At 38.3% G+C, this 24,666-nt stretch overlaps 1 protein-coding gene across 1 annotated transcript in view; it reads right to left on the bottom strand.

The window, feature by feature from the left end:
- The window catches only part of dnah5 (dynein, axonemal, heavy chain 5), a 114,649-nt gene that overhangs the window by 37,425 nt on the left and 52,558 nt on the right, over positions 1 to 24,666 (bottom strand). The window contains exons 52-66 of the mRNA XM_042490006.1: positions 22,424 to 22,558; positions 21,318 to 21,440; positions 20,826 to 21,039; positions 20,337 to 20,560; positions 18,214 to 18,412; positions 17,895 to 18,067; positions 16,966 to 17,096; positions 15,790 to 15,943; positions 9,580 to 9,847; positions 8,735 to 8,858; positions 8,183 to 8,290; positions 7,160 to 7,274; positions 6,077 to 6,253; positions 2,618 to 2,821; positions 877 to 1,056 (exon numbers count right to left, since the gene is read on the bottom strand). Of these exons, the coding sequence (XP_042345940.1) occupies positions 877 to 1,056; positions 2,618 to 2,821; positions 6,077 to 6,253; positions 7,160 to 7,274; positions 8,183 to 8,290; positions 8,735 to 8,858; positions 9,580 to 9,847; positions 15,790 to 15,943; positions 16,966 to 17,096; positions 17,895 to 18,067; positions 18,214 to 18,412; positions 20,337 to 20,560; positions 20,826 to 21,039; positions 21,318 to 21,440; positions 22,424 to 22,558 (2,529 nt within the window). The remainder of the gene's footprint in view (positions 1 to 876; positions 1,057 to 2,617; positions 2,822 to 6,076; positions 6,254 to 7,159; positions 7,275 to 8,182; positions 8,291 to 8,734; positions 8,859 to 9,579; positions 9,848 to 15,789; positions 15,944 to 16,965; positions 17,097 to 17,894; positions 18,068 to 18,213; positions 18,413 to 20,336; positions 20,561 to 20,825; positions 21,040 to 21,317; positions 21,441 to 22,423; positions 22,559 to 24,666) is intronic.

The following is a 24,666-nucleotide window of genomic DNA, read 5'->3' as shown; positions in this document are numbered from 1 at the left end:
ACCTTGGAACATAATGGCTCAATTTGTGGCATAAAGGAAGTGCGTCAACCATTGTACAGCTTGGTAGCTGTCCATTGCTATCCAACAGCAAAACCCACATCCTTGTGTAATAAATTTTGCTTCTCTTCTCCATTACAAGTTTGCTTGGTTTGCTCTGAAAAGTGAGACAAAATAAATTCGTGACAGCATGTGATTATTTGCTAGGCTCTGAGGAATACAGAAAGCTATCCGGTTGTCTTTGCTACAGCGGAAGCAACTATAATACCACTTGGGAATGCTGAGAGAGGAAAAGTTGTTTGTTTCCAATTTGATCTTTGTCCCACTCAGGACTTTACTTGGTGACTGTGACTGTTATAACAACTTGCATGACCATGCTGTCTGCCAAGGGAGACCCACTTTAAGTTTGTACCAACGTGATTAAATTCAAATATACCCTAGTATCTAGACTTGAGATGCACCGATTTTACCAATTTTATTTTTGTACGCTCATGATCAATGTATAGAAGCATAATTCTCACCCTGTCCGGTGAGAAGGCACTTCTATTGCCTATACCATCAGCAAATTGTTGCTGCCAAAATGTGAGAATATAAATAAATCCTTTTCATATCAGAGACAGTTTGTGCTGTTTCTGTAGCCTGGGGCTTTCCTGCAGAAAAGCAACCACTCTATTCATGAGAGTGGAAGACCATGGACTTTGCCCAGGGAGAGCGTGTGCATGCTGCTGTTTTATGTGTTTTGTTGAGGTAATGATGGCAGGCGTGTTTGTGCTTGACTTCATTTCAACTGCAGTTCATTTGGCATATCATATATATTATTTTCAGCATCACACACTGACTACAAACAGTACTGTGTTAGAAATGTACACCATATATCACCTTCAGGGGTAAGACCTCCTTGTTGATGGAGAAGAAGGAGGCCATAGCTTTTGTCCAGGATGCAAGGCCAGCCACATTACCACACACCCTCTTGGCTGTTTCAATGTTGTAGTCCGGCACGTCAAAATAAGGCAATAGCAGTTCCACCATTTCCTCATTAATGGAGTCTTTGGGGAATTGCTACAATACAGAGGGAAGAGAGAGAGAAAAAAAACGAGATTTCTTAGTCAGTACAAAAAGAACAGCACTCCCAACACATAACACACAAAAAATAAGAATAAAAAACTATATAAAATTAGAGAAGAAAAAAAGAGAAAAGAATGAATGGAGCTGTGGTATTTTTGTAAAAACAGTAAGTAGAGCAGGTAGCAAAAGCTGTGGAGGAAATACCAGGAGAAAAGGAAAGACAGGTGTTGTGGGAGACTACAACAAAAACCGAAGAGAAACAGAATAGCTCAAATGCAGAAATGAGGGAGAGATACATCCAAAAGGAACACAAACACAGAAGAGAAGAAAGATTGTGCAAGAGTAGGTGAAAAAGAAAAACTGGCAGAAAAAAGTAAGGAAACAAAAATATAAAATAACAAATACAGTTGTACAAGCTAAGATGAAAGACCTGGTGTAGCTGGGTGACGCGAGAAATGACACAGAAATAACAGAAAAGACAGCAAAAGAGATGGGTAGACAGAAAAATATAACAATGAGAGAGGAGCGAGATCGACAACAAAGTAAGTTGTGGACTGTTATGGATTCAGTTTTAAGGAGTCACATCCAAGATCATGACGCCTGACTGACTGTGCTCATTTTCACAGTATGCTTATTTAATCATTTTACCTCGGTGTTGAATTACTGCAAATTTCCCCCAAACCAGTATTTTGAACTTTTCAGCTCATATGTACATGACCATACATGTAACCTTAAAATGCAGTCTGTAGTCTTGTTCTTCTTCTTTTTTTATACTGTAACAAATGGTAAACCATCTAATATCATTATTGGAAAGTAGTTGCCTACAAGACTGAGAATAAATGGAGGTCGACTTTTTTTGTCCTATACAGAAAAAGCTATAGCAACATCTAATTTTTATTCAATCCATTAACTAGAATTATTGCAAACTAGTCAAGTTTCTCTTACAGTTTACATTATAGTATCACAGTGTGTGTTAGAATAGAAAGTATACAATTCACTAATTAGTTAAGCTGCAGGCGGTGATTTGTCTGCATACTGAAACACACCTAAGTAGTAGGGTTGGGTACCAAACCCCAGACCTTTTTGGGTACAGACTGAATTACACTGATCCCAATTCACATTCAATAAATATGTGCCAAACTTTCAGTACCTGAAAGCACATCTGGGTCAGAGAGTAACTTAGAAAACAGAAAGAAAGAGAGAAAACAAGACTATGTCACCACTGCAGCTTGCTTAAGTCCTGGTGAGTCTGGGCAATTGCAAGCCGAAAGCAGCCCCAAGTGTGGTTACACTTTTCAAAACTCAATGCAGACATCAGTCTCTGCAATGCAATCCCGACCAGAGCAACACGTCTAACCTGAATTTCATTTTGTGTGGTGTATAAAATGCTTTTTCAGAAATGCATGTACAATGACTTTACCTTTTATAATGTTTATTATGGTAAATAACTCTGTAGGTTACCACAGATATCTCCCAAATCATGCAGTTTAGCATATATGAGCATCTACATATTGCTTCAAACCCAGCTGTATAAATCTGATATTCGCGAGCGTACCTGCAGGCTGCCCAGAAAGTTTCCTGCTGTCATGAGTTTTAGGGACTCCTGCCATGACGGTGTGTTGCAGTTCTTTTCTGGGTCAATCTTCACTGGGTTGACCCGCCTCTGGAAGAGCAGCAGCACACAGTCCATGATCCGCATGATGAGGTGTGGAGGGCGGCCAAGTGTTCGTACAGTGGCAATGTCTGATGGCTTAATTGTCTGAGTGAATACAGAGAAAAGATTACTTTAAGCTTCGTCTGAATGTAAAATGGGGTTGGATAGCTTGTTGTTGAGAATTGACATGGGTTAACATTAGTCATGTTTTAAGCGCAGACAGCAAGTCAGAAAACAATTACCAATAAAGGAAGAAGGCAGAAAGCAATTACACTTGCCTATTCTACAAATGGAGAGAAGATTTTACTGTAAAGCAACAAACATATTGGATGTAAACACAAGATAATTAACTGAGATGGAAGCAAAGGGTAAAGTAATTTATTTTTCATTTTGCCTTTCTATGACAGGACGTATTGAGGGAATTGTACACAACGCTGCAGCATGAGAATATAAAACACAAGAGGTGTACAGAGAAAATCCAACTAAAGGCACTGACAATGAAATATAGAGGGAAATAAAGAAAGCATGAAGACTGTAAGTATAAAATCAAACAGTTCTGCAGAGAGGGACAGATAATCACTTCAAGGGACTGATTAAAATGAGAGAGGCAGCAGGAGAGTAAAGAAAATGTTCCAGTGAGAGTTGTTTGGCTCCTTCATCAGGACCCCTGACCGCTCCTCTCATCTCTTCTCCTTTTGCTCTTTCGCTCCTCATTTCTGCTGTCTCCTCCCTACTCCGCTTTATCACCCTGAGTTTATGTGAATCTCCCACCAGAGAGTGAGCCAGCAGACACTTTTTACTCTACTTGCACTTCCATTTACTCCTCTCCTCTCCACTGTTTTTTATTTAAATGTCTTGATAAGGGTCACCTCAAATTCATGATTTCAATTTAGCGTATCTGAGCATTAAAATTTTTGTCAAAGTACAGTTGTTTTAGGGTCAAAATGCTATTTTCCAAAGCCCTTCTAAAAATGTTAGCATGATGACATTGCTACACATAGACCCCCTAGACTGCCAAATGTGACTCTTCATTATTGAGCCAAGCTTTCTTTCAGAATTGTGTGTTATTGATCATCTGAATTAGCTACTGTATATACCAACACATTTACATTTACAAAGTAATTTTACTTCCCGGAACACGGCGGTTGCTAGTCTAGTGCTTGCTGGATTGGTAAGTGCGTAAGGTACATTGGAGAAAACATTACAAATATAGGGTACATTTACACAGATTTTTTAGCTGGCTAAAGTACATTTTGCTACGACCAACATCCCCAGCAGTACATTGTTTTTTTTCGGTAGATTTAGTTTATTAAAGTTACTTGCAAAACAACAAAGTACCAAAAATAAGCACAACAGAAACATCAGTTAGGTCTGACCACTGTGTTTATCTATGTATCTTTAAATGCTACAGTTACAGTAGTAAACAAGTTTAACGATTATTCAAAATCAATAGTCAGTTGTCCACCTGGAAGTGATTGTTGTTGTTAGCGTGACTTCACAGCATTTCCAAAATGCACTTGCAAACATAACTGAGTTATGTTTACAGTACACAGTTTGTGTACTGTGTAGCTTCATATCAACCATCCAGGTATGTCAAACTGAAAATGACCATAATAATTATCATGTTACACCGTGGTGTATCATCTACTGATGTCTCAGTCTCTCAAAATGTAACCAGTAGAAGTGAAGAAGCCTCATGAATGAGTATCTCTGTCTAAACAACACTGTAGTCGTATGCACCATCAGCTCTATTTAAAGCCCTCCACTGCACCAATGCAAGCTCATCAATCCAGAGATATTGCCCATGGTTTGCCTGTTTGGAAATATAAGGTTTCTTTCTGCAGCAGCAAGATATCTGTACGCAACCATCTACCCAGGAGGACAGCTTTAATTAAAACGCAGCTCCAGCCCCAGAGCACCATGCTAACTTTAGACACACCCGCTGTTACACACACACACACACACACACACACACACACACACACACACACACACACACACACACGCACAGGGTGAGAAGGCTGTAGGCAGAACCTGCATGCAGCTACACACAGCAAGTCACAGAGCTGCTCTAAGTGGCACCCTAAAGCAACATGAAGTGAGAGCAAGAAAACCATTGGTGGGGGAGACATTAAGCCACACAGAAGGGCACAATAAACTGCTCCAACACGCAGTTTACTGACAATTTCTGAGCCTCAGGCTATGTTTTAGGGAAGCCCTATGTTTGGAGGATGCGGTGGCAGCAGAGAACACCACGACGAGTGGCACTACATGATACAGAAAGCTTGAATGAAATTGTAAGCCAAAGAGAAACATGAAAATATGACAATGCAAGTACTATTTTCATAACACGCAAAGGCATTCCACAGTATTACGCACAGTTATCCAGTTATAGTTAATAATAATCACATTAGCATAAAGGAGTCCTTACGTATTATTGTATGTATTTTGTGGAGAACACATAATGCATTGCCATCAAACACTTTAATCACAGCTAATCCAAGGTGCTTTACATGAAAGTGATAGCCACTGATAATAGTATATTACTGACAGGGAATAACACATATGAAGCAGAAAATCAAGAAAAGATGCATAAAACAAAATGTCTTACCCCCACCAGTTTGCATCCAGTTAAGGGAAATAATCAAACAAAGCTAAAAGGCAGAGACTCAAAGAGTATATACCAATGGACTGAGATAATCAATTTTAAAGATGGAGATAACACCATAATTTTGGTGCAGCTACTAACAAACCTTGGTAACTTTTTTGCCAGTTGGCAGCCATGTGTTAAGTTGTGCAATACTGGGATGGGAGATCATGCAGCCAAAGTATGCAGTGCTTTGTAGACAAACAGTAGTATATTTTGAATCCAACAAAGTTTTATCTTAATTGATTTGATGATTTAGGATATTATCGAATAATGTTATGATTTTAAGCAGTTAACTTTTGTTTTAAATTGCTTTTTAAATGTCTTTTATGCTGAATTGCCTTTCTGGCCTTTATTATTGTAAAGCATTTTGTGCTGCATTTCTTGGATGAAAGGTGCTATAAAAATAAAGTTGTTTATTATTATTAACAAGTAACTGGAACTAATGATGCAGAAATGAGGTAACAGCAGTCTTGTTAATAAAAGCATACTAGACCAGTTGAAGTAAGATAAAGAACATCTGTTCAATTACAGCATCCGAGATGAGAAGATGTTAATTGTTATAAATAATTTGTGAGGGCTACCCATTATTCCTTGTGTTTTTTTTCTTACAAAACGAACACATTTGGAAATGACAAATCTGTTCACAGGAGGGAGATGGGAATGTTAAATACATTGTTCCAAAGTGTCTCCTGAATGTTGCAGTCACATACCTGCAGTGCAGCCTCTGCTTCCTGAAGAGCTGGCCGGGCAGCTTCTAGTTTCTCCTCAGCGATGGCTTTGTCAGCTGAGATGCTGTCCACAATGGCCTGGGCCTTGTCCTTCACTTTCTGCACCTCCACCTTCACTCGCTCTGCTGCCTGGGCTTTTACTGTCACTTCCTTCAACACCTGGATTTATGCACAAGAAATAAACATGGCCATGAATTGACTGCAACTTTTATTACCTCTTTAATATTATTAAAACAAAAACTGCTTATGTCATGTTTATTTATGTTATCACTTATTTACAGAAGAGTATTAAGCCAGACATGAGGGGAAAATGAGAAGGGGAATTTTTTTGTTTTATTTTGCAGTAAGAGAATAAAGTTAAAATGTCGAGAATTAAGTAGCACTGTCAGTAATAGTGGCAGGCTTAAGAGAAAAAAATCAGGAGCAAGATTTCCAGAATAAAATCGATCTGTTGGGAATAAAATTTTGGCTCTGCTGTATCAAATTTTAATATCAGTTCTTGCTCAAAGAAAACACATAGGATAGCCAGGAATGTCAACATGAACATGAACGATGATAATTATAATTGTAAAACAGAGGTTGTCTTGTTTCACACACTGCGGGAGCTTCACCATGTAAGTAAAAATGAATCTTCCAGAATTTAAAAAAACATCCAGCAAAATGAAAAGGAATTCACCCTTTTCCTCTTTATTCTCCAATTTCTAATTATTATAGTAGTAGTATAGTAGTGACTAATGCAGTCATTTACTTATTCAGTAATTTATCCTGAAGCAGGCACACCATTAACATCACTGCTGGTCATGCATACCCACATGTACCTGCAAATAAAGCTACACCTACAGAAAGCAAATATTAATATAAACACATACACATACTCAGACACACAAAGACAGTATGAGCTGTGCTGATTTTTCAATCCAAAGCATCAACTTGATTTATTTAAAATACTGATAAATTATTAAGCCAACTAAAAAAGCCAACTGCTTTAAGTATATATGTTGAGAGACACTTTCTAAGCCTAAAGACACACACAAACAAAAAAAAACTCTCCTGGCTGAAACCTACCATATCAGCCTTGTCATTGGCAACCTGTAGCTCCTTTTCTTTCACCTCCAGCTCCTTGCTGAGAGCTGCTACAGACTCTGATGCCTCCTTCAGTTTCTGGAGACCAGTGTTCATCCTAAACACAAGAAATATTAAACATTGTTGGGTAAACCACATGCACTTCCAGCATATGTCTTGGACCCAGCTAGTATGTGCTAGACTATCTGAGAGGCATCTGCACATCTAGAGGTGTTTGTTGTAAATATCCACAAACTTTCAAAATGAACTACATGTTATTCTGACAATTTTTGGTCCACTGGGCAGCAGATGGTGGACATACTTGTAAATTCTTTCACAGGAAAACTGTTTTCTTCCGTGGCCAGCTTGTAGCATGCAACTGACCAAAATTCTCAATGTCATGACATCCCTTCAGCAGCTGCCAATCAATCTTTGAAGGCTCGGGGACAGCTGGTGAGCAGACAAGAGCTCAAGATCATGAAAAAGTTGCACAGAAATGAGATCTGTGATGTATTTTAATGAAGTACTCTAAAATGACTCATAATTGATGGTTCTAGACTGGCCCTTTTGATGACAGCTTACTTTATTAGGATATAGATGATCATCCATCACTGTCTGTGCCTTTAGAGACTTGATAACTATTGACTAAGAATGGGTTCATTCTGGGACACTGTTCTTTAAAAATCTACCTGTGAAAATAGCTTTTATTTTTCAGGATGTGCACTGAACATGCCTCTCATTAATGCCTCACTTATGACTGGCCATTCATGGTGACTTAAAGAAAGACTAGAGATTTAAGATTCAACAACTTTACTAATATATTAAAATTTTTGTAAACATCACCCTATAAAAACCAATCCTCATTAACTTCAGGAGAAGTAGAAAATATACAGCAGGTGAGGTACTGATTCTAAAGTAAATGAAAAACCATCTTAAAGTCTACAAAGTGTAAAAAGTGATATAGTATGTTAAAATTGTCACTACAGGTATAACAAATATCTAGCTAAATCCCATGAGGCTGTTTACCTGTTGGCCAAGTTCTGGACTTCAGACCTCTTCTCCTTATAGATGGTCTTGTAGCCTTGAATGAAGGACAGGTAGGACTTGGGTGTGACATGGGTGGAGCGTCGGTATCTAGATTTAAATTAGATTACAGTGGGTTGATTTCATATCATATATAATAGCAGTAGAAATATTTGCACAATGTTTCAAAACTCAACCTTTAATCCACATTTAATAGAACCTTTATTCTAGAAAATTAAAGCCATAAACTCTAGGTGTGGTGGTTAGGGCGCTGACCATGAATAGGAACGTCCCAAATTTGTGTCCAGATGCTGCATGTCATTCTCCATCTCTCTAGTTCCTCTAATTTCCTGTCTTCTCTCTACTGTCAGCTCTCTACTAAAGTCATAAAATGTCCTAAAAATATTACGTTTAGATATATATATGAAGAAAGATTTTAGTGTTAAAGGACATCTTCTTGTGCTACATACGATTTACAAGAACTATTATAAAGTGTATAGTTCATTACTACCTTCGTAGAGACAGAGATGTAGTTTATTTAACAAAATGCTGTACCTCTGGAAGTAATCCACACACTTCTCTGCCACGCCGTCTTGGAAGGAACCCATGCACTGGACTACCTCACTTTTAACCTGGGGTGAGCAGTCAATGTCATAGACTGACAGGAAGTGCTCTGAAACTGAGGAGGGAGAAAAATATTAAGTGGAGTTTAGTGCGGAAATATTCTTTACTGCTTATTACTTTACACTGTAAGAAATTACAATTGATCATTTTGCAAGTGGGGTCATTACTGATTATTTCTTACATGTATTACTAATACATCTGTGTCATTCTCTCGACTGACTTAACAAAATGCGGAAGGAACATTAAGAATCAGAAGGGCAGGTGATACTTCAAGAATGAGCTGCAAGCTAATGTTTATCAAAACAAAATGAGCCACATAGATTTAAAATAACTAATAGAATTAGACTTGTTAAAATTGTGTGTGTATGAAAAAATAATTACAATCTATCAGTATCAGCTAAAGGCATTTCTAAGCAACATTCTGTAGCAATGCTTGTAAGATTAATAATAGACAAAAGATAAATGAGAAAAAATGGTGTCAGTAAATCCCCACAGCATGACTACAGTTGTCTAACTAAGACAATTTGAAAAGTTCTAACTTTGTTCTGACTTTTAGTAATTAGACAGCACAAGGGACACTGTGAACAAGCTGATGGTGTGATAATTGAGTGTGGTAATATCGCACTTTATCAGGTTTTACAGCACTGAGAAAAACAACAGCAGCCACTACAAATGGAAGATTAGAGTACAGGGATGTATACACACAGGGGAACAAATACCACCATTAGATAAGCAGATTATATCAATATAAAATATAAACTGTAAGTAAAATGTACCTGCAACAAGAGCATCTTTTGGCCACCGGCTGAACCAGTCCATGGTGCAACCAGATATCAGTGCAGGAAACTTTAACGCCCGGTTACGGAACTTTTCCCCAACAGGCGAGAAGCACAGAACAACATGTAGATTATGTCGGACTCGTGACATGAAGTACTCGTACAGGTTTTCATTTGTAGGCGGTCGCCTGGGAAACTCCCGCTTCATGACAGGAATGAGATCACTTAGGATCTCATCAATCTCATCACGAGCAAATAAGTTGGATACCTGAGGATAGAAACACACAATCGCATGTTAACGTCAAATTAAATGATCTCTCTGGGTTCTACTGCCAGCTGTACCAACACAACTGCTAATGTGACTAGAGAGCAGCTAACAAGCATGTGGATATAATAACTGTGCACTGAGCCCTTTGACCTTCTAGCCTAAGTGAAACAGGCAGTAATGAAATCCAAACAAAATTGGTCAGTTCCAGACGCATGATAGAAACAGGTGTGAACAGCAATGTGTCCATTTGTGTTTGGATCACTGAAAGGTGTTTTAAAATCAGGTGTAAACAAGTGTATATCCTGATGATATGTTTGTTAATGCAGTAGCTGACAGGAAGTACAGCAGGAACCAGCAATGAAACAGTGTATTGATTGGACTCCCACAGTTTGGGTATGTGGGTAATGCTTTTGTTTTACATCCATCCCTGTATTTTAACAGTTTTTTTAAATTTAGTTTCTGTGTACAAAAAACCTAGATATGCATTTTAATCTTTCCATCATTTTAGGATGTCTCCTTTATCTCTAATATCCACGGCAAGTAAGCAGTAATTGTGGCTGTAGTACATTACAGATCACCATAACACTTTTTTCCAATGTTTTCACTCATTACTCTAATCTGACAAAAGTACCGCATGCTTATGATTGCTTTATTTGATCTGGGATTTCTCATGCAGAGCCATTTCAGCTTAGATTTTCAAATATTAATTTGTGCTTGAGGCACATGGAGACAATTATTGACAAACAAAAATTCAGAAAAGCACAAGCCCATTTCCTGAGGCCATTTTGTCTGACATCTGGCGGAGGTTTTCCTAAGACCTGATGCCTTTTCATCTTAACTATGACACCTGACTCTGAGACCTGAGGATGTCCTAATAGGGACACCGTAGTGTCCATCCTGGTGTTGAGGAATTAAAAAAAAAATCATTATGAAATATCACACACACTTTGCTTTTTGCACCTTTCCCACTAAATCCCTAGTTGCCAAAAGAGAGCAGGAGAGAGCCCTGAGGGGGCATGTGGTGTTGTGGTTAGAAGCACCATGTCTCAAACCATCTGCTGCATTTTTCTCACATAAACAACAACCTCGCACTAACAGCTCGCTCTTCCTTTTTATTTCTCATCTCTGTCACCGTCTCTTACACACAGTCATCCTAACACTTCTACAACACCAACTTCTCTCCCTCACACACACACAACACACAAACCTCTCACCTGCACACAAACAACACCCAGACACACACTCTGGTCCCCAATTCTATTTGCCTCCGAAGCAGCTGCTGCCTAAAATGATATTCAGGAAGGGTGGGAGAGGAACTGGGGAGGAGTTGGAACGGAGGGACGATAGGGATGCTATCATAATGAGGCAGGGAGAGCAAAAGAAAGCAAAACTGAGATTAGAGAGGAAAATTAGCAAATGGAAAAGAAGATGATAAAGAATAAAAGATAAGAAAAGAGGTAAATAACAAAAAGTAAACAAAAGTTGAGCTTTTGAGAGAACTGGGTGAAAATTAGGAAGTGTAGGGAAAGTAAAAAGGAAAAAATCACTTAAAAAGCATTAAACACCGAGGGCTGGTTGCCAATAGTGCTAAAATGCTGAAAAACTAACACTTCTGTTTCAGGGCCAAATTGCATATTAAAATAAAAATACTAAATAATAAAGCTTGAATGAAATGAATGAGACAGAACAGTTCTGTGCACCTGCAATTGTCATCCCTAATAGGTAATGAAAATGGGGAAAATTTTGCTCCGAATTACATCTGTAAGTTGTTTAAAAAACATCCAGTGTTTACACATTTCTTTCCATTAAACTGCTGGACAGTCTTCATTTAGTTTGGGAAACTATTTCCTTTTTTAAAAAATAATGTTATCCCCTGTAGTTTGCCCTCCCTTCATAATATCAAATTAGCCTTTGTAGAAATAATTGTGGACTTTTCAGTGTTAATGGGAGCTTATTTTATAGTTCAACAATAATGACTTGTGTTGCATCAAACATTCCTATCATAGACATTAAAAATGTATGATGTATGTAATATTTACTGATATTGATTTACCAGATAAAATCCATAAAAAACATTTCACCATCAAACCTATGGGAGTTGAGCCTCCTAAAATGCTCTTCACTTTCTATGTGTTTGTGTAAGCAATACAAATTTATTTGTGATGTGTCTTCAATTTGTAAAATGTAAGAAGAAATGCAAGTGGCTTTATGTTTTGCATTAAGATGCTGCTGTTGTAAGACGGCGCCTTGTCTTCACAGCTTGTTGCTTCTTGATTAGAACTACATAAAGATCATAAAACAAAACATCTGAACAGTGGGAGCTGGGAAAAGGCGGGTGAAAAGCAGCAGGACACCTATGTCAGCACGAAGCTTCAGTTGGAGCAGCATGATGGAGAAGTACCTGGAAGCAACATACTGTATAATAGCTTGACATTAGGCATGTGTAAAATCATAACTGGTTCACTTGTGCATATTAAAAAAAACAAGAGAGGCCTAGCACACAATTATGTTTCTCTCAAAATCTGTTGAGCACAGCACCTAACATATGTCCTGACATATGTTAGGTGCTGTTCTCAAATGTGCCTACATTATTTTGTGGCTTGTAAAGGCAAACAAAAGACTGGTCCAATCAGCACATACCAGGCTGAGCTTCCTGAATGATCATGCACTGATCAGCACTTTTTCAGCTTTTTCATCTTTAAAGTTGCCATTCACAGGTCCCTGTTTCTTTTATTGTGATGGCATTTTTAGTGATAAGGTCATTGCTTTAGCTTTCTGTAGTACTGTCCTTAAACCCTTAAATATGAATCAAGACAGCTAGGAGGAAGGAGAAGGAAAAGGAGGTAAAAAGGAAGAAAATCAAGTCAGGAGGAAAATAGATTAGAAGAGCAAGCAAGGAAGAGAAAGGATTATTTGAAAGGAGGTGTAAATGAAATATGAATGATGAGAAAGGAGCTTAGAGGCCCATGAATAACCAGGAGTAAAAGAAAGGATAATAGAGGGGGAGAAGAGGTGGAGGAAACAAAGCGGACAACAATAAAGACTATAGGAAGTAAGAATGGAGGAGGAGGGAAAAGACAGGGCAATAAGGGAAAATGGTTGGGGCATACAGGGAGGAGAAAAACCAGAGGACAAAACAACTATAAGAGGAAGAGAAAAAGAATGAGTGGGAACAAGGAGGGACAACACAATAAAGATGGAGTTTAAGAGGACAGTAAGTTAGAAAATACTTTGAAGAAAGGACTTTGGAAATGCTTTTTTTGCCCCAGTTAAACGACAACCACCGGATCCAGTACAATGGATGATTCTCAGACTGCAGTGGAGAAATGTGTAAACTTTTGGACCTTGGAGCTTTCTGCTCCTGTTGCTGCTGTTACAGAGTAATACAGAAACAAAGGTAATCCTGTAGCTCAAATGCAGAGTGATGCAGTACAGAGGAGACCTAGCTGTATCTGTCCCTCCTGCCAGTTACAGGTTCAATTCATTACATCCAAATCGATGAGAAAATAATTGTGAAATGCTATCGTATTGACAGCGAAAATGCAATTTGCTTTTTAATTTGATTGAATTGAGATAAACCGCACTGCTCATAAACCAGAAAGAGACAACATGTTTTTTTCTTCTCTGGGTCTGTGCTGTTGCTGCCTGGTATCACAGTCATGAAACATTTGTTTCACTTGGGGGTGAATGCCAGTTGTCAGCTTCAGCAACACAATAAAAGTATAATTGAGGCATTTGTGCTTGACAAGCTAGATCATGTCAATGTGCCGGTTAGTATCTGAGTCAAACTGTTTATCAAAACTGCTGTAAAACCACACATGCTAGTGCATTTATCAAAACATAATTATTCCATATTTTCCCTCTGAGCACCACTCATAACAATGAATGTATCAGTTTTTCTTCCACTCCATACATTAGTGGTGTAACAACAGGCAACCTGCTGTCTGCCCCTCCCACCCCGAAACCAAAACATACTACTCCAGAGAGACATACTGGAAGACACTCTATGCTAAGCTTGCTCGTTGCAAGATGGTTTGTAACTCCATTACCAGACTAGAAATAGAAGATTCTCCAATAACCAGCAGGTCTGGCATTTGGAGGCATTTTGGAACTTTTGCAACTAACCCAGTAACACGGTAACATACATGACCCCTGAACTGAAGCACGAGCCGATGTGCAGCTCTTATTAGCAGCTAACGCTGTAGCACATACACCCAAGACCAGGGAGTGATGGCCGCTCTGCAGCTATAGCTGCTTGTTTTGCAGCTACCAGCAGCTAACGTTAGCGAAAAGCACAAAGCACAAACCCACAGTGAGCTGTAACTGCTGGGGGCTGGATAGCTGGCTTGCCAGAGAGACGGAAAGGTCTGCTAGCGATGGCTATTTAGCTTTTGTTTATATGATTGTGGCATTTAACAGAGATGTTTATTAGGGTGTTAATTGAACTTAAAGAATGAGGAGAGCTCATGGGATGTAGCTCGCCTGCCATACTCAGTACTACACAGTTCCCACACTGTTCCCATTCTTTTTAACAAGTATTTTCAAAAGTAAAGGAAGGAAAACAAAAGCCCAATTTATGTAAGAATTCATACATTTAAAAGAAAAAACAGAATTTTCTTTGGTACTTCATAAAAAGAATTGTTTCTTTAGTTAGTTTGTATTTATTTATTACTACCATGCCACATTTTATTTATTATAAGGAGCTGTTTTTGTTTAATATGCCTCTAAAAAGAGGGTCATTCAGGTATAGTACCAGTTCCATACTTGTTCAAGGTCAAAAAGAGATCATACTTTATTTTGTTAGTTTTAATGAAGAAATTGATTTTTATGAATCACTATCATGAAGATAATTTATTGTGGTATTTCTACTTTTAAGCAATACCAGAAACATACCAAACCGTTATACCACTGTACTGTATCGAACTGAACTATGAGTTTTGTTATCACCCCTACTATACATCTCTGGTGGATTACACTGATCAGCAAGACTTAAGTATAAAAACATGTGGGTATGTTTGTGTATAAAGCATGCTATAGAGAATATTTAGTTGAATATACCATTCTCAGAACAGTAATTCTGCACAATATAATATCAGAGCAGTAACAATGTTTTTTTTTTCTATGCATTATTCTATGAGTTGCTCTCTGTACTTATTCTTAGTGTCCATTTAACACACCTGATGCATTTTGTACATTTTACTGAAAGTATTAAAGGCTAATGCCCTTATGTTGACCCATCTTATCCCTATGAATCATAATGCATATTTCCCACGTTTGTTCCTACTTTACGGCAACAAACCTTCTGCTGTGGGGACTATTGAGTCATTGAACTCTCAGAATCTCAGGCCAGCATCATCAGCTGCTTTTACAATTCTTGTTAAAGTTTCTCTCCTGGCCTCTATTCATGCCTTAAAATGGCTCTGATCTGACTCCATACTTTTGCCTTATTTAGTATGCACAGATCTATAGATATACAAATCATTTTGCCTCTCAGATGCTCGCCTGGTCAAGTGTATCTGCTCACCTTGACTATATTATCTAACAGCGTATGATGTGTTGCTAATGTTAGATAAATTTTGTCTCTGAACACCAGCTCTAACAAGTGTAAGTGAAACTTAGCTTTCAAAATACTGATACATAGCCGCACTAGGCTTAACTTCTGATACCTCTCTTTTATAAAGTTGCCAGGATGGTTTCTTAGATTTGTGATGTAACAAACCCTGGCTGTCTAAATCTGTTTTTTTTTGAGACTGTCATTGATATACTACAGTTCCAAGGCAAAGATGCTCAGGCATTTCTTAGATGGTGATATGTCCTGTATATCAAAAAGGTTAGAATTTTGTTTTTCAGTGAAGGGGTCTGTTTTTTTACACAGTTAATAAGTTCAAATATAAGATAATTTTATATGGCTGTAAACATTTATGCATGTGCATGCTCCTTACCTCTCCAGATGACAGGACGTTGTTCATATACTCGAGGAAGGACTCGTCTTTGATTTCGTTGTCAGTAAAGATAAAGCTAATGCCTTTGCCATGTTGACCAGCTGTTCTGTACAAACCCTTCAGGTCATCCATCAGGTTGGCTGTGTTGTATGAGCTGACAAAACAATTAAATAAATATGCACTTAGAGACAAAATATAAGCAAGAGTGTAAAGGTAGAAGATTAATGGGTGGAATTAGTCACATAGAAACATGGGTGAGAAACCCAATGCATAAAAATCAACTGAGTAACAGAGATAGGATGATAGTATTTCATAGTTTACATGATAGCAATTAAAAAGTTGGTGATTATTTTAATTAAAAAGGTGCAATGCTGTAATGCGTCTGTGTGTCTGTGTGTGTGTGTGTGTGTGTGTGTGTGTGTGTGTGTGTGTGTGTGTGTGTGTAAAAAGAGGAGAAAAAGCAGAGAAAAATCAAAAAGGTGACTGTCTCTCCAAAGAGGACTGTAAGCTCCAAAGGCTCATTCATATTGATACAAAACACTAAAATCTGTCAGGAAAAGAGCAGACGGGAAATATGACAGTGACAACTGCACATGGGGACTGAGGGGGAAAAAAACACTTGACAGGTTGGGAGAGCGAGACAGAGGCCATAGTGAGACACAGAACAATGAAAAAGAAAAAGTGTAGGACTGTGCAAGCTGAGTAAATTGACAGAGTTAAATCAAAGGAGAGTTTATATATATATGTCTCAAAGAGAAGACTCAACTCACGAGGGGGTGGCGCTGCAAAGATATCATAAAATATATATATATATTTTCCAGAATGTATCCTATGCTGGAAATTAATTCATTCTGAGTACAGCTCCTGAAAGATAAATGATAAGTCTTTCTAAAACATCAGAGCTGAGACAGAGTAGACATACTCTAAAAAATATTTGCAAAGAGGCCAGGAGCAGAGGTCTTCTTGTTTCTCTATTTGATTTTAGTGTAGTCTGAAAACATCCCCTCCAGAATTTATTAAGCTTTGCAGGGGTTAAAATGATTGAGCGACTAAGTCATGGGCTGTAAACAACTACATGTCACAGATATTTGTGTGTGTGTGTGTGTGTGTGTGTGTGTGTGTGGGTGTGGGTGTGTGTTTGTGTGTGTATACACGCCTTTAGTATGTGAGCATTACCGTGTGAGAGTGATCTGGAAGATCTTGTATCCAGCTATGAATGAGGCCAGTCTAGTCAGGCTCTGTTTGCCTGAACCCCCAACACCCACCAACAATGCATTTCCTCCTGGTGTCCGGATTATTCTTGACACCTACAAATAAAACCAAACAAAAACATAAAACAAAGATTAATAAGGAATGTTTTATATGTGACAAGTTGCAAGTGTAAAAAGGAGGAGCAAACTAGAAATACTGCCTCACAGGTTTTAATGGCTCCACGTCCAGTCAGATTGCAGTTACAGTTTACATCCATGTCTGTCCAGACTCATATGTAGCCATGACAGTAAACAATGCTTCAAATACGGATGTTGCTGTAGATTAGTTTCACCAGTATCTGACCAGGTGTCCTCTTTTGATCCTGAGATATGTCGCTGAATAATGGCCTGACAAGTGTTTTGGCAGAACAATCTGATGTCACAGTTAAATTGACCTTTGAGATATAAAATGTCACCACTTCAATTTACAGTTGTGCAAAATTTTGTCATAATTACATATGATTTCTTGAGTTATGGCCAAAACCTGTGTTTGTGTGGTCACAAACAGGATATTTTTGTGCTTGAGGACTGTCTTGTTACATCTGAGGGCTTTCAAATGCAGAAGACTTTACTATTAATTATGAAACAATTGTTGTGTAGTCAGAGACACAATTTCAGGAGTTTTAAGGCTCTTACTCTGAGTTTGTTGAGTTTGGCTGCATGTGCAGCATGTCGTTTCTGTGCATGCACATTTTAATATTCCTATTTTAAAAGATACATACTTGCCCTTTCAAAATACTTCTCGGTCAATCTGGAATGGAAAACACATCGTTCCTTGCTAATACTACATTTTATTAACTTAAATCACTCTTATCACCCTAATTTGGCAAAATGATCAAAAACGTCATAAAGTACCTTGACCAGATGTATCATAGCATCCTGAAAGAAGACCATGTCCATGCCAGTACCCCTGATGCTTTCATTGTAATGGCTCAGGAACATGTTCAGACGCTCCTTTAAACTCTCAAATGACTCAATAGGCTCATACACTTTGGGCAAATCAAAGTCAGAATCTTCCGGCTCTTCCCCTTTGAAGAAAAAACATTTTACAATAAAATTATCACAATACAAAGGCATATTTCTGTATATTCTGTATTTCTATTTTTTTTCCCAAGAGAGAACAACAGCAATGCTGAAATATTCCAGTGCTGCATCTTTTTTTATTGATCGGTACCTGTAGCCTCCGGTGCATCTCTTAAAAAATCGACAAAGTATCTGTCAAGTCCATAGTCCACTATGTTCTTGTGCTCTTCAGCAAGCTCCTCCTCTACCAGCTTTGCCAAAGCCTGGTCAAACCACTCTACATCCTCAGGCATGGTAAATCTGTCGGCTATCACACGACTGCACTCATGCTTCCACAATGCCAGTAGTACCTGTAACACATTGAAATCGTGTTATTAAAGCTTGTAAGGTCAAAAGCCTTATTTGGGGAAAGTTTCTCTTCAGTCTGTCAGCTAATACAAGCCAGCAGGACAGGTCAGAGTTGCAAATGAATTAGCTAATTCAGCTCTGCTGCATACAAAGGTGCAGAGAGCACAGCCAATATGACAAGTAGCATAAAACATTTAATCTTTAATGGAAACATTGACTGAGTTTGATGACTTGGTAAAAAAGATTCACATAAGCAAAGAAAAGCACTGAGACACAATGGATCATTTGTTTGCACTGAGATCCATTAAGTCAGACACTAATTTGATGTATTGATTGTATGAATTCTGCACATAAGAGCAGCCTGGTCATGTTATAAAAGCCTGGGAAAGTTTTGCACATACTGGATTCTCTTGTATTCTGTTCCAGTGTTTTAGTTTATTCTGTTCTTGCCTTGTGTAGTCTAAGTTCTCTTAGTTGAGTTGTAAGCCTCAGCAGGGATGTTTGCTAGACTCAGGGCAACCCAAGGTAGAAAATATATTTTATTGTACCCTATCATTCAGTGAGGCCACAACCCAACAGGGAGTTGGACACCTCAGCAAGAACTGAGCTTGCAACACTAGAATTTCTATTGTCTCTTCAGACGACCACTTCTGTAGTTCTCCGAAAATTAAAATAAATCAGTTTTAATATATAACAGTTATACATTAGCTCTACCACATAAGGATTTCATTGTTCTCTCTCAGAGTCTCTACACTACTCTTGTCTGTTATTCAGTACTCTGCAACACACTACACTGCTCTATACTGTATTACTTTTATCTATGATATGTTTACACATACACAAGAAACCAGACTTTTGGAGGAAACGATGTAACATCTCTGCTGTAACCTAGTCACTGTAAAACCTGCAATTACATGCAATGGCCTATATTTTAGCCAAGGCTGGATTATTAGAACACACATGCTGTGAGAGACTTATTTGGGCTTGTTTATAGTAATGTTAACGGGGTTTGGACCGTGGGTGGGGGCCCTTCTGTGAGGAGTTTGCATGTTCTCCCCGTGTCTGCGTGAGTTCTCTCCGGGGTCTCCGGCTTCCTCCCACAGTCCAAAGACATTCAGCTCAGGTTGACTGGTGACTCTAAATTGCCCTTATGTGTGACTGTGAGCGTGAAAGGTTGTCTGTCTATATGTGTCAGCCCTGCGATAGTCTGGCGACCTGTCCAGGGTGTACCCCGCCTTCCGCCCAATGACTGCTGGGATTGGCTCCAACCCCCCCGCGACCCTTACGAGGACAAGCGGTTAAAGAAAATGACTGATGGACTGACTACAATAATGTTATTGTCAGTTGAGCTTTAAATCAGATGCTTTAATCATTTTAGATACATTTGCAATACTTTCCCTGTATAATCTAGCTATGAACTTGGGCCGGGTATGGTTAAAAAATACAATACCAATACCCTTACAGCAATACAGATACCAATAGTATCCATCATGTGGATGCAAGCATTCAGTTGTGTCAAATGATACCAGACACCACATCTGTGCAGTATAGCCATACTTTCCAACAGTTTGATGGCATCAAGGCACACTGAACTACCAACTCTGTCAAACACACCACGCTCCACTTCACCACACCAAAGACTGCATCTGATGTCACTGTTGTGGTAGCGAACCAATCACGTCACATTAAATTGAACAGTGCTTGCTGTGATTAGTTGCGAGCACTACCAGACTAATGATCATTGTTTTCTAGATCTGGGTACATAAAGGATCAAATGCAGGTATTGTGTATTGGAGAGGTTTTGATATTACTTGATCCTGGGAGGTGCCCTTCATATTAGCCATCTTTTGTCATTTTGAATTGACATTTTAGAAATTACATTTATCAAAAAAACTTTTAATTAGGTGTACATTTCTGTTTTCTCACCTCGACAGAGTTGACCACCTCAGCACTGGTATTCAGCATGCCTTGCCAGATCCTGGATAGATCCCTAAGGTTGAAGATGTAGTGGAACTTGGCAGGAGTTGGAAGCATCTTGACTTTAGTCAACTGCCAGATACGACGGGTCAGAGACACCAAACGAGGTACGGTGCTTCGAACCTCATTGGAAAAACCACGGCGTACACAGAAGTGGCCCTCACCAATCACACCTACAGAATTGGGTCAATGATAGTACAGTTTAGGGTGGGAAAGTGAAAGCATTTCATTATGTAAAATGTAAGACATGAAAACTACTGTAGGGGTCATGAGATTTTGTAAATTTTGAGTCACTTCAGTATTAGTAATATTTTAATAACATGGCACTGTAGTGTCATCACTATAAGTTTTGTTAACACATTCCTCAACATAAATCAAATGTTTTCATTCAAATCAATCATAAATCAATAATTATTCCAATAAACTATTTTTACCCACCAAATATCTTGTCAATGGAAGCATTGGAGGGCAGAGTACAGTTAAAGATAGAGAACTGCCTTTTCAGTCTCTGTGGGATGTCATTACGGCCTCCTCCTGGATGGATCATAGCTGCCAGAAACTGAACGTCCACAATGTTGGTGAACTCTCCAGGTTTCTCCAGATTGAAGAATCCATTTTGCTCCATCAGCTGCCTAACAATCTCGTTAGTCACCTATGACGAAGGGCCAGAAAATGAGTTTAAACCAAGAGGATTTTTTTTTATTTGTTCATTTAAGCATTCAGTTATCTGGAGTTATCATGAGATCATTTCACTAAAATGGGAAAGATGAAATTGCCTGAGATAATATACATTAAAAATGACTTCAATTGAAATTATCTTGCATTTGATTCCAAAACAAAGTACATAACCACAAATATACCATTAACTGAGGTAGACAGTAAAAGGTCTTTTTAGTATTTCAATTAATTCATGTTAAAATGATTCCTAACCTGGTCTCCCCATTCGTTGATTACAGGCATGTTGATATCATCTATAAAAACTGACATTTTCTTCCCAGCAGGCGGCCCATACGTAGTCCCCATCCGCTTATCCACATAGCTCTCCACTGTCCTCTAAAAAGAGAAATAGGGGGTGCAAAGACAACAATAAGAGAACACAAATGCTGAAGAAAAACACAGCAAAAAGTGAAGGAGAGATCTGACTTCCACTCAGAGAAAATCCATAGTAACGGATTGACTGATGAGCAGCTTAGCCAAGTACAGGGGAGACAGTCAGTACGTTTACATGCAAAGTATAAATTCCAAATTAGTTTAAGTGTAGCCTAAGCTATATTTAGAATATTTTCACCGCTTTACCTGGCCTTAAATCAGCACTTACCCAACAGGGATTTAAAGCCCCTAAGCCTGTGACTTCATTGAGAAACACAGTCATTTTACTCTGCTGAACGGCAGAGTTGCTGGCTTACCGCTACCTTGATTCAGCTATTTTAGAAGGTAAGAGGAGAAAACATTCCAATATAGTTTACACTTAAAATGATATTGATTTTTTTAAGGTGTCTGTATGTTTTGCTGCGACCCCGTCCACAGCAGTACATCACTTGGCTTCCATGTTGTGGGACTGACCCGTTTTGGAGCACCCCTTTCCCCCTCGTAAGTGCCAATTAGTTCCTATCCATAAACACCGACGAGGCCGGCATGGCAACTAGGAGCACAGAACGCCTAGCCCAGTTAAAATCTGAGGTGTTAACATGACAGAACAGATTGACTGCCAATCAATTTATTTGGGTGTGTTAGTCCGATTTCGAAAAAAAAAATCGATTTAGTCCGATTTCAGTGAGACTCACATGTTTACATGTATTTTAAAAGACCAGTTTTAGTTGGACAAACACAATAACTAACATTACTTAATCGTACTGAGTGGTCCTTTCTCCAGCCTACACATTATTAGTCAGTCCAGACATCCATCAATATTACTTCACAAGCTCATGATAATCCATGACAAGTTAACACAGATGAAGAGGGTCAATTTTCAAATGAAACTGCAAAGAATGAGGAAAGTTAATTTAGAGGGAAGTAAACATGCAGTTCAGCTTTACCTGGAACATGAGTGGTGTGGTAGCAGAAGAGAAGTTAAGACTCTTTCCCATGTGGGCCTCGGGATCATACTTTGACATGTAGCCTTTGATGATAACAGTCTTAGCAGTTCCCTGCTCTCCAATCAGCAAAACAGCCTAAAAATGTACATATATTTTATTTATGTATTTATTTGTCAGGGTTACATTTCAGCATGTAAGACAAATCGATATGCACGGATCCAAGTTCAGTGCAATGTAATGTCAAAATGACTGAACTGCAACATGAAATTGCCGTTAATTATTCTGGTAGGCTTGAGATTTGAACTGTTTACCAAACTTTATTTGTTGTGACCTGATGTCCTCAGCTAAGCAGCTTCAACTGTGCATATATGCAATAAAAGGCCAAAATACAAAACTCAAGAAATCACATAAGACAGAGAGAAACTGTTTGCGATATTCTTTGGACTCAGACGCACCAAGCAAGACCGTTGGTCAATGTTAAGCCATAAACCAAAAGACTCAGAGAAAGCAAGAGAATGAGAGAGAGAGAGAGAGAGAGAGAGAGAGAGAGAGAGAGAGTAATCAATATTGTCTGTGCAGGTGTGCTTCCTTTGTCTGAAGAGAAGAGAAACATGTCAGAGAAAAGTTTGCATCAATGCTCAGAAAAACAGAGATGCTATTGGTACGTATATGATCTTATATGTTTTTTAACAGTAAATAATGCCTGACCGCCATGTTAATTATGTAGCACGAGCAGTGTTGTTTGGCAAGCGTCCACAGCAATCCATTCATTTTTTTTTTTTTTTAACTTTTTATTTGTCTTTTTTCAAAGAAGAAAACAACGTAAGTAAGACACATACTCCATCGCTCTACAATGAGAACCAGCTGGGATTCTGGTTGGTAAAGACAAAAAAAGATACAACAGCCTCGGCAACACGTTCAACTTCACTGTCTCAATTCTTGAACTAAAATCTAATATTAGTGTTGACCATTTCCTCAAATCTCTCTGAATCTTAGCAATCCATTCATTTATTCATTCATTCATGCATATCATTTAATTTCTGTAATTTGTATGTTTATGCGTTACATAAAATGTGATTGTCCACAGGCGTTTAATGCAGTCATCTGTGGTCGAGTTGTTTATTTATATGATTTTGTTTGTTTGTGGACAGACTGGCTTGATTGCAGAAATTATATTTCAGATTTTAGGTGTAAATTAAATTATTTTTAAATTATTTAAGGACTAGGCCATGATTTAAATTTATTTATATTTGAATCAAGTATTTGTTTAAGTGACTGATTGATGCGGTTTATGATTATAACTCATTAATACTGATTGGTTTTGCTTGGAATAAAAGTTAGATTAAGGACAATTTGACATTTATTGACAATATTTCTGAAAAGAGCATAAATCTTATTCACAGGGGCAAAAATATTATTTAAGACTAATCATAAATATTTAAAATTTGCAATAAATTCATTTAATAAATATCTGGCACAGCTTGATGCTGATTAAATGAAATACAGTTTTCAACGTGACAGAAATGTTTTGATTTAGTCATGACTTAAATTATGTGAATTTATTGAAGACAAAGATTTCTTTATCGACATACCTAACGTGGTTTATGTTATTCAAGCCGTGAATTTATTGGCTGAATTAACTGACATGATGTACATTTCTTTTTCTTTGAAGTTTTCAACCTAACGCTCATACATCAAAGATCAACTTTTCAATATGTTAAAGAAATTAGCGAAGTTGTCTAGTGTCCTCTGTGGTTATCTATGCCAGTTCAGACAGGCATTTCGGCTGAAACCCGACAGACACTCTGCAGCTGGAAACCTGATGCTGTGACAGTGAAGACGGAGGAATCAAAGGATGCTTTGGAAGCATAGCTTGATAAGAAGCAGAAAGCTGACCATGGAGAAAATAATTACTGACTGTACAAGAAGATTGGATGAGGTCAGGAAAATAGTGCAAACCAACCCATGGCCCAGATATGGAGAAAATGAACTGACGGCTGCACTCTAGGAAGCAGAGAGAACTTGTGATGATGCTGCTGCAACAACACCTATCTCAGCTGTGAATCTGGACAGCTGTGAGATGTAGCTGATTTTAACAGGGAAGCTGGTCCAAGAAGCAACTAAAGCCTAGCAGCTACGGTGCTATGGATATCTGAATCAGAAAAGGCAGACCTTGAAGGTAGAGTAAAGAGCCTGAAAGCACAACAACAAGCTCAAAGCAAGGAGGGCAAGGTTCAGTGTAG

This window comes from Plectropomus leopardus, chromosome 7 (genome assembly GCF_008729295.1).
Source record: "Plectropomus leopardus isolate mb chromosome 7, YSFRI_Pleo_2.0, whole genome shotgun sequence".
Classification (NCBI taxonomy): Eukaryota; Metazoa; Chordata; class Actinopteri; order Perciformes; family Serranidae; genus Plectropomus; species Plectropomus leopardus.
This window is presented reverse-complemented; position numbering and strand designations above follow the sequence as displayed.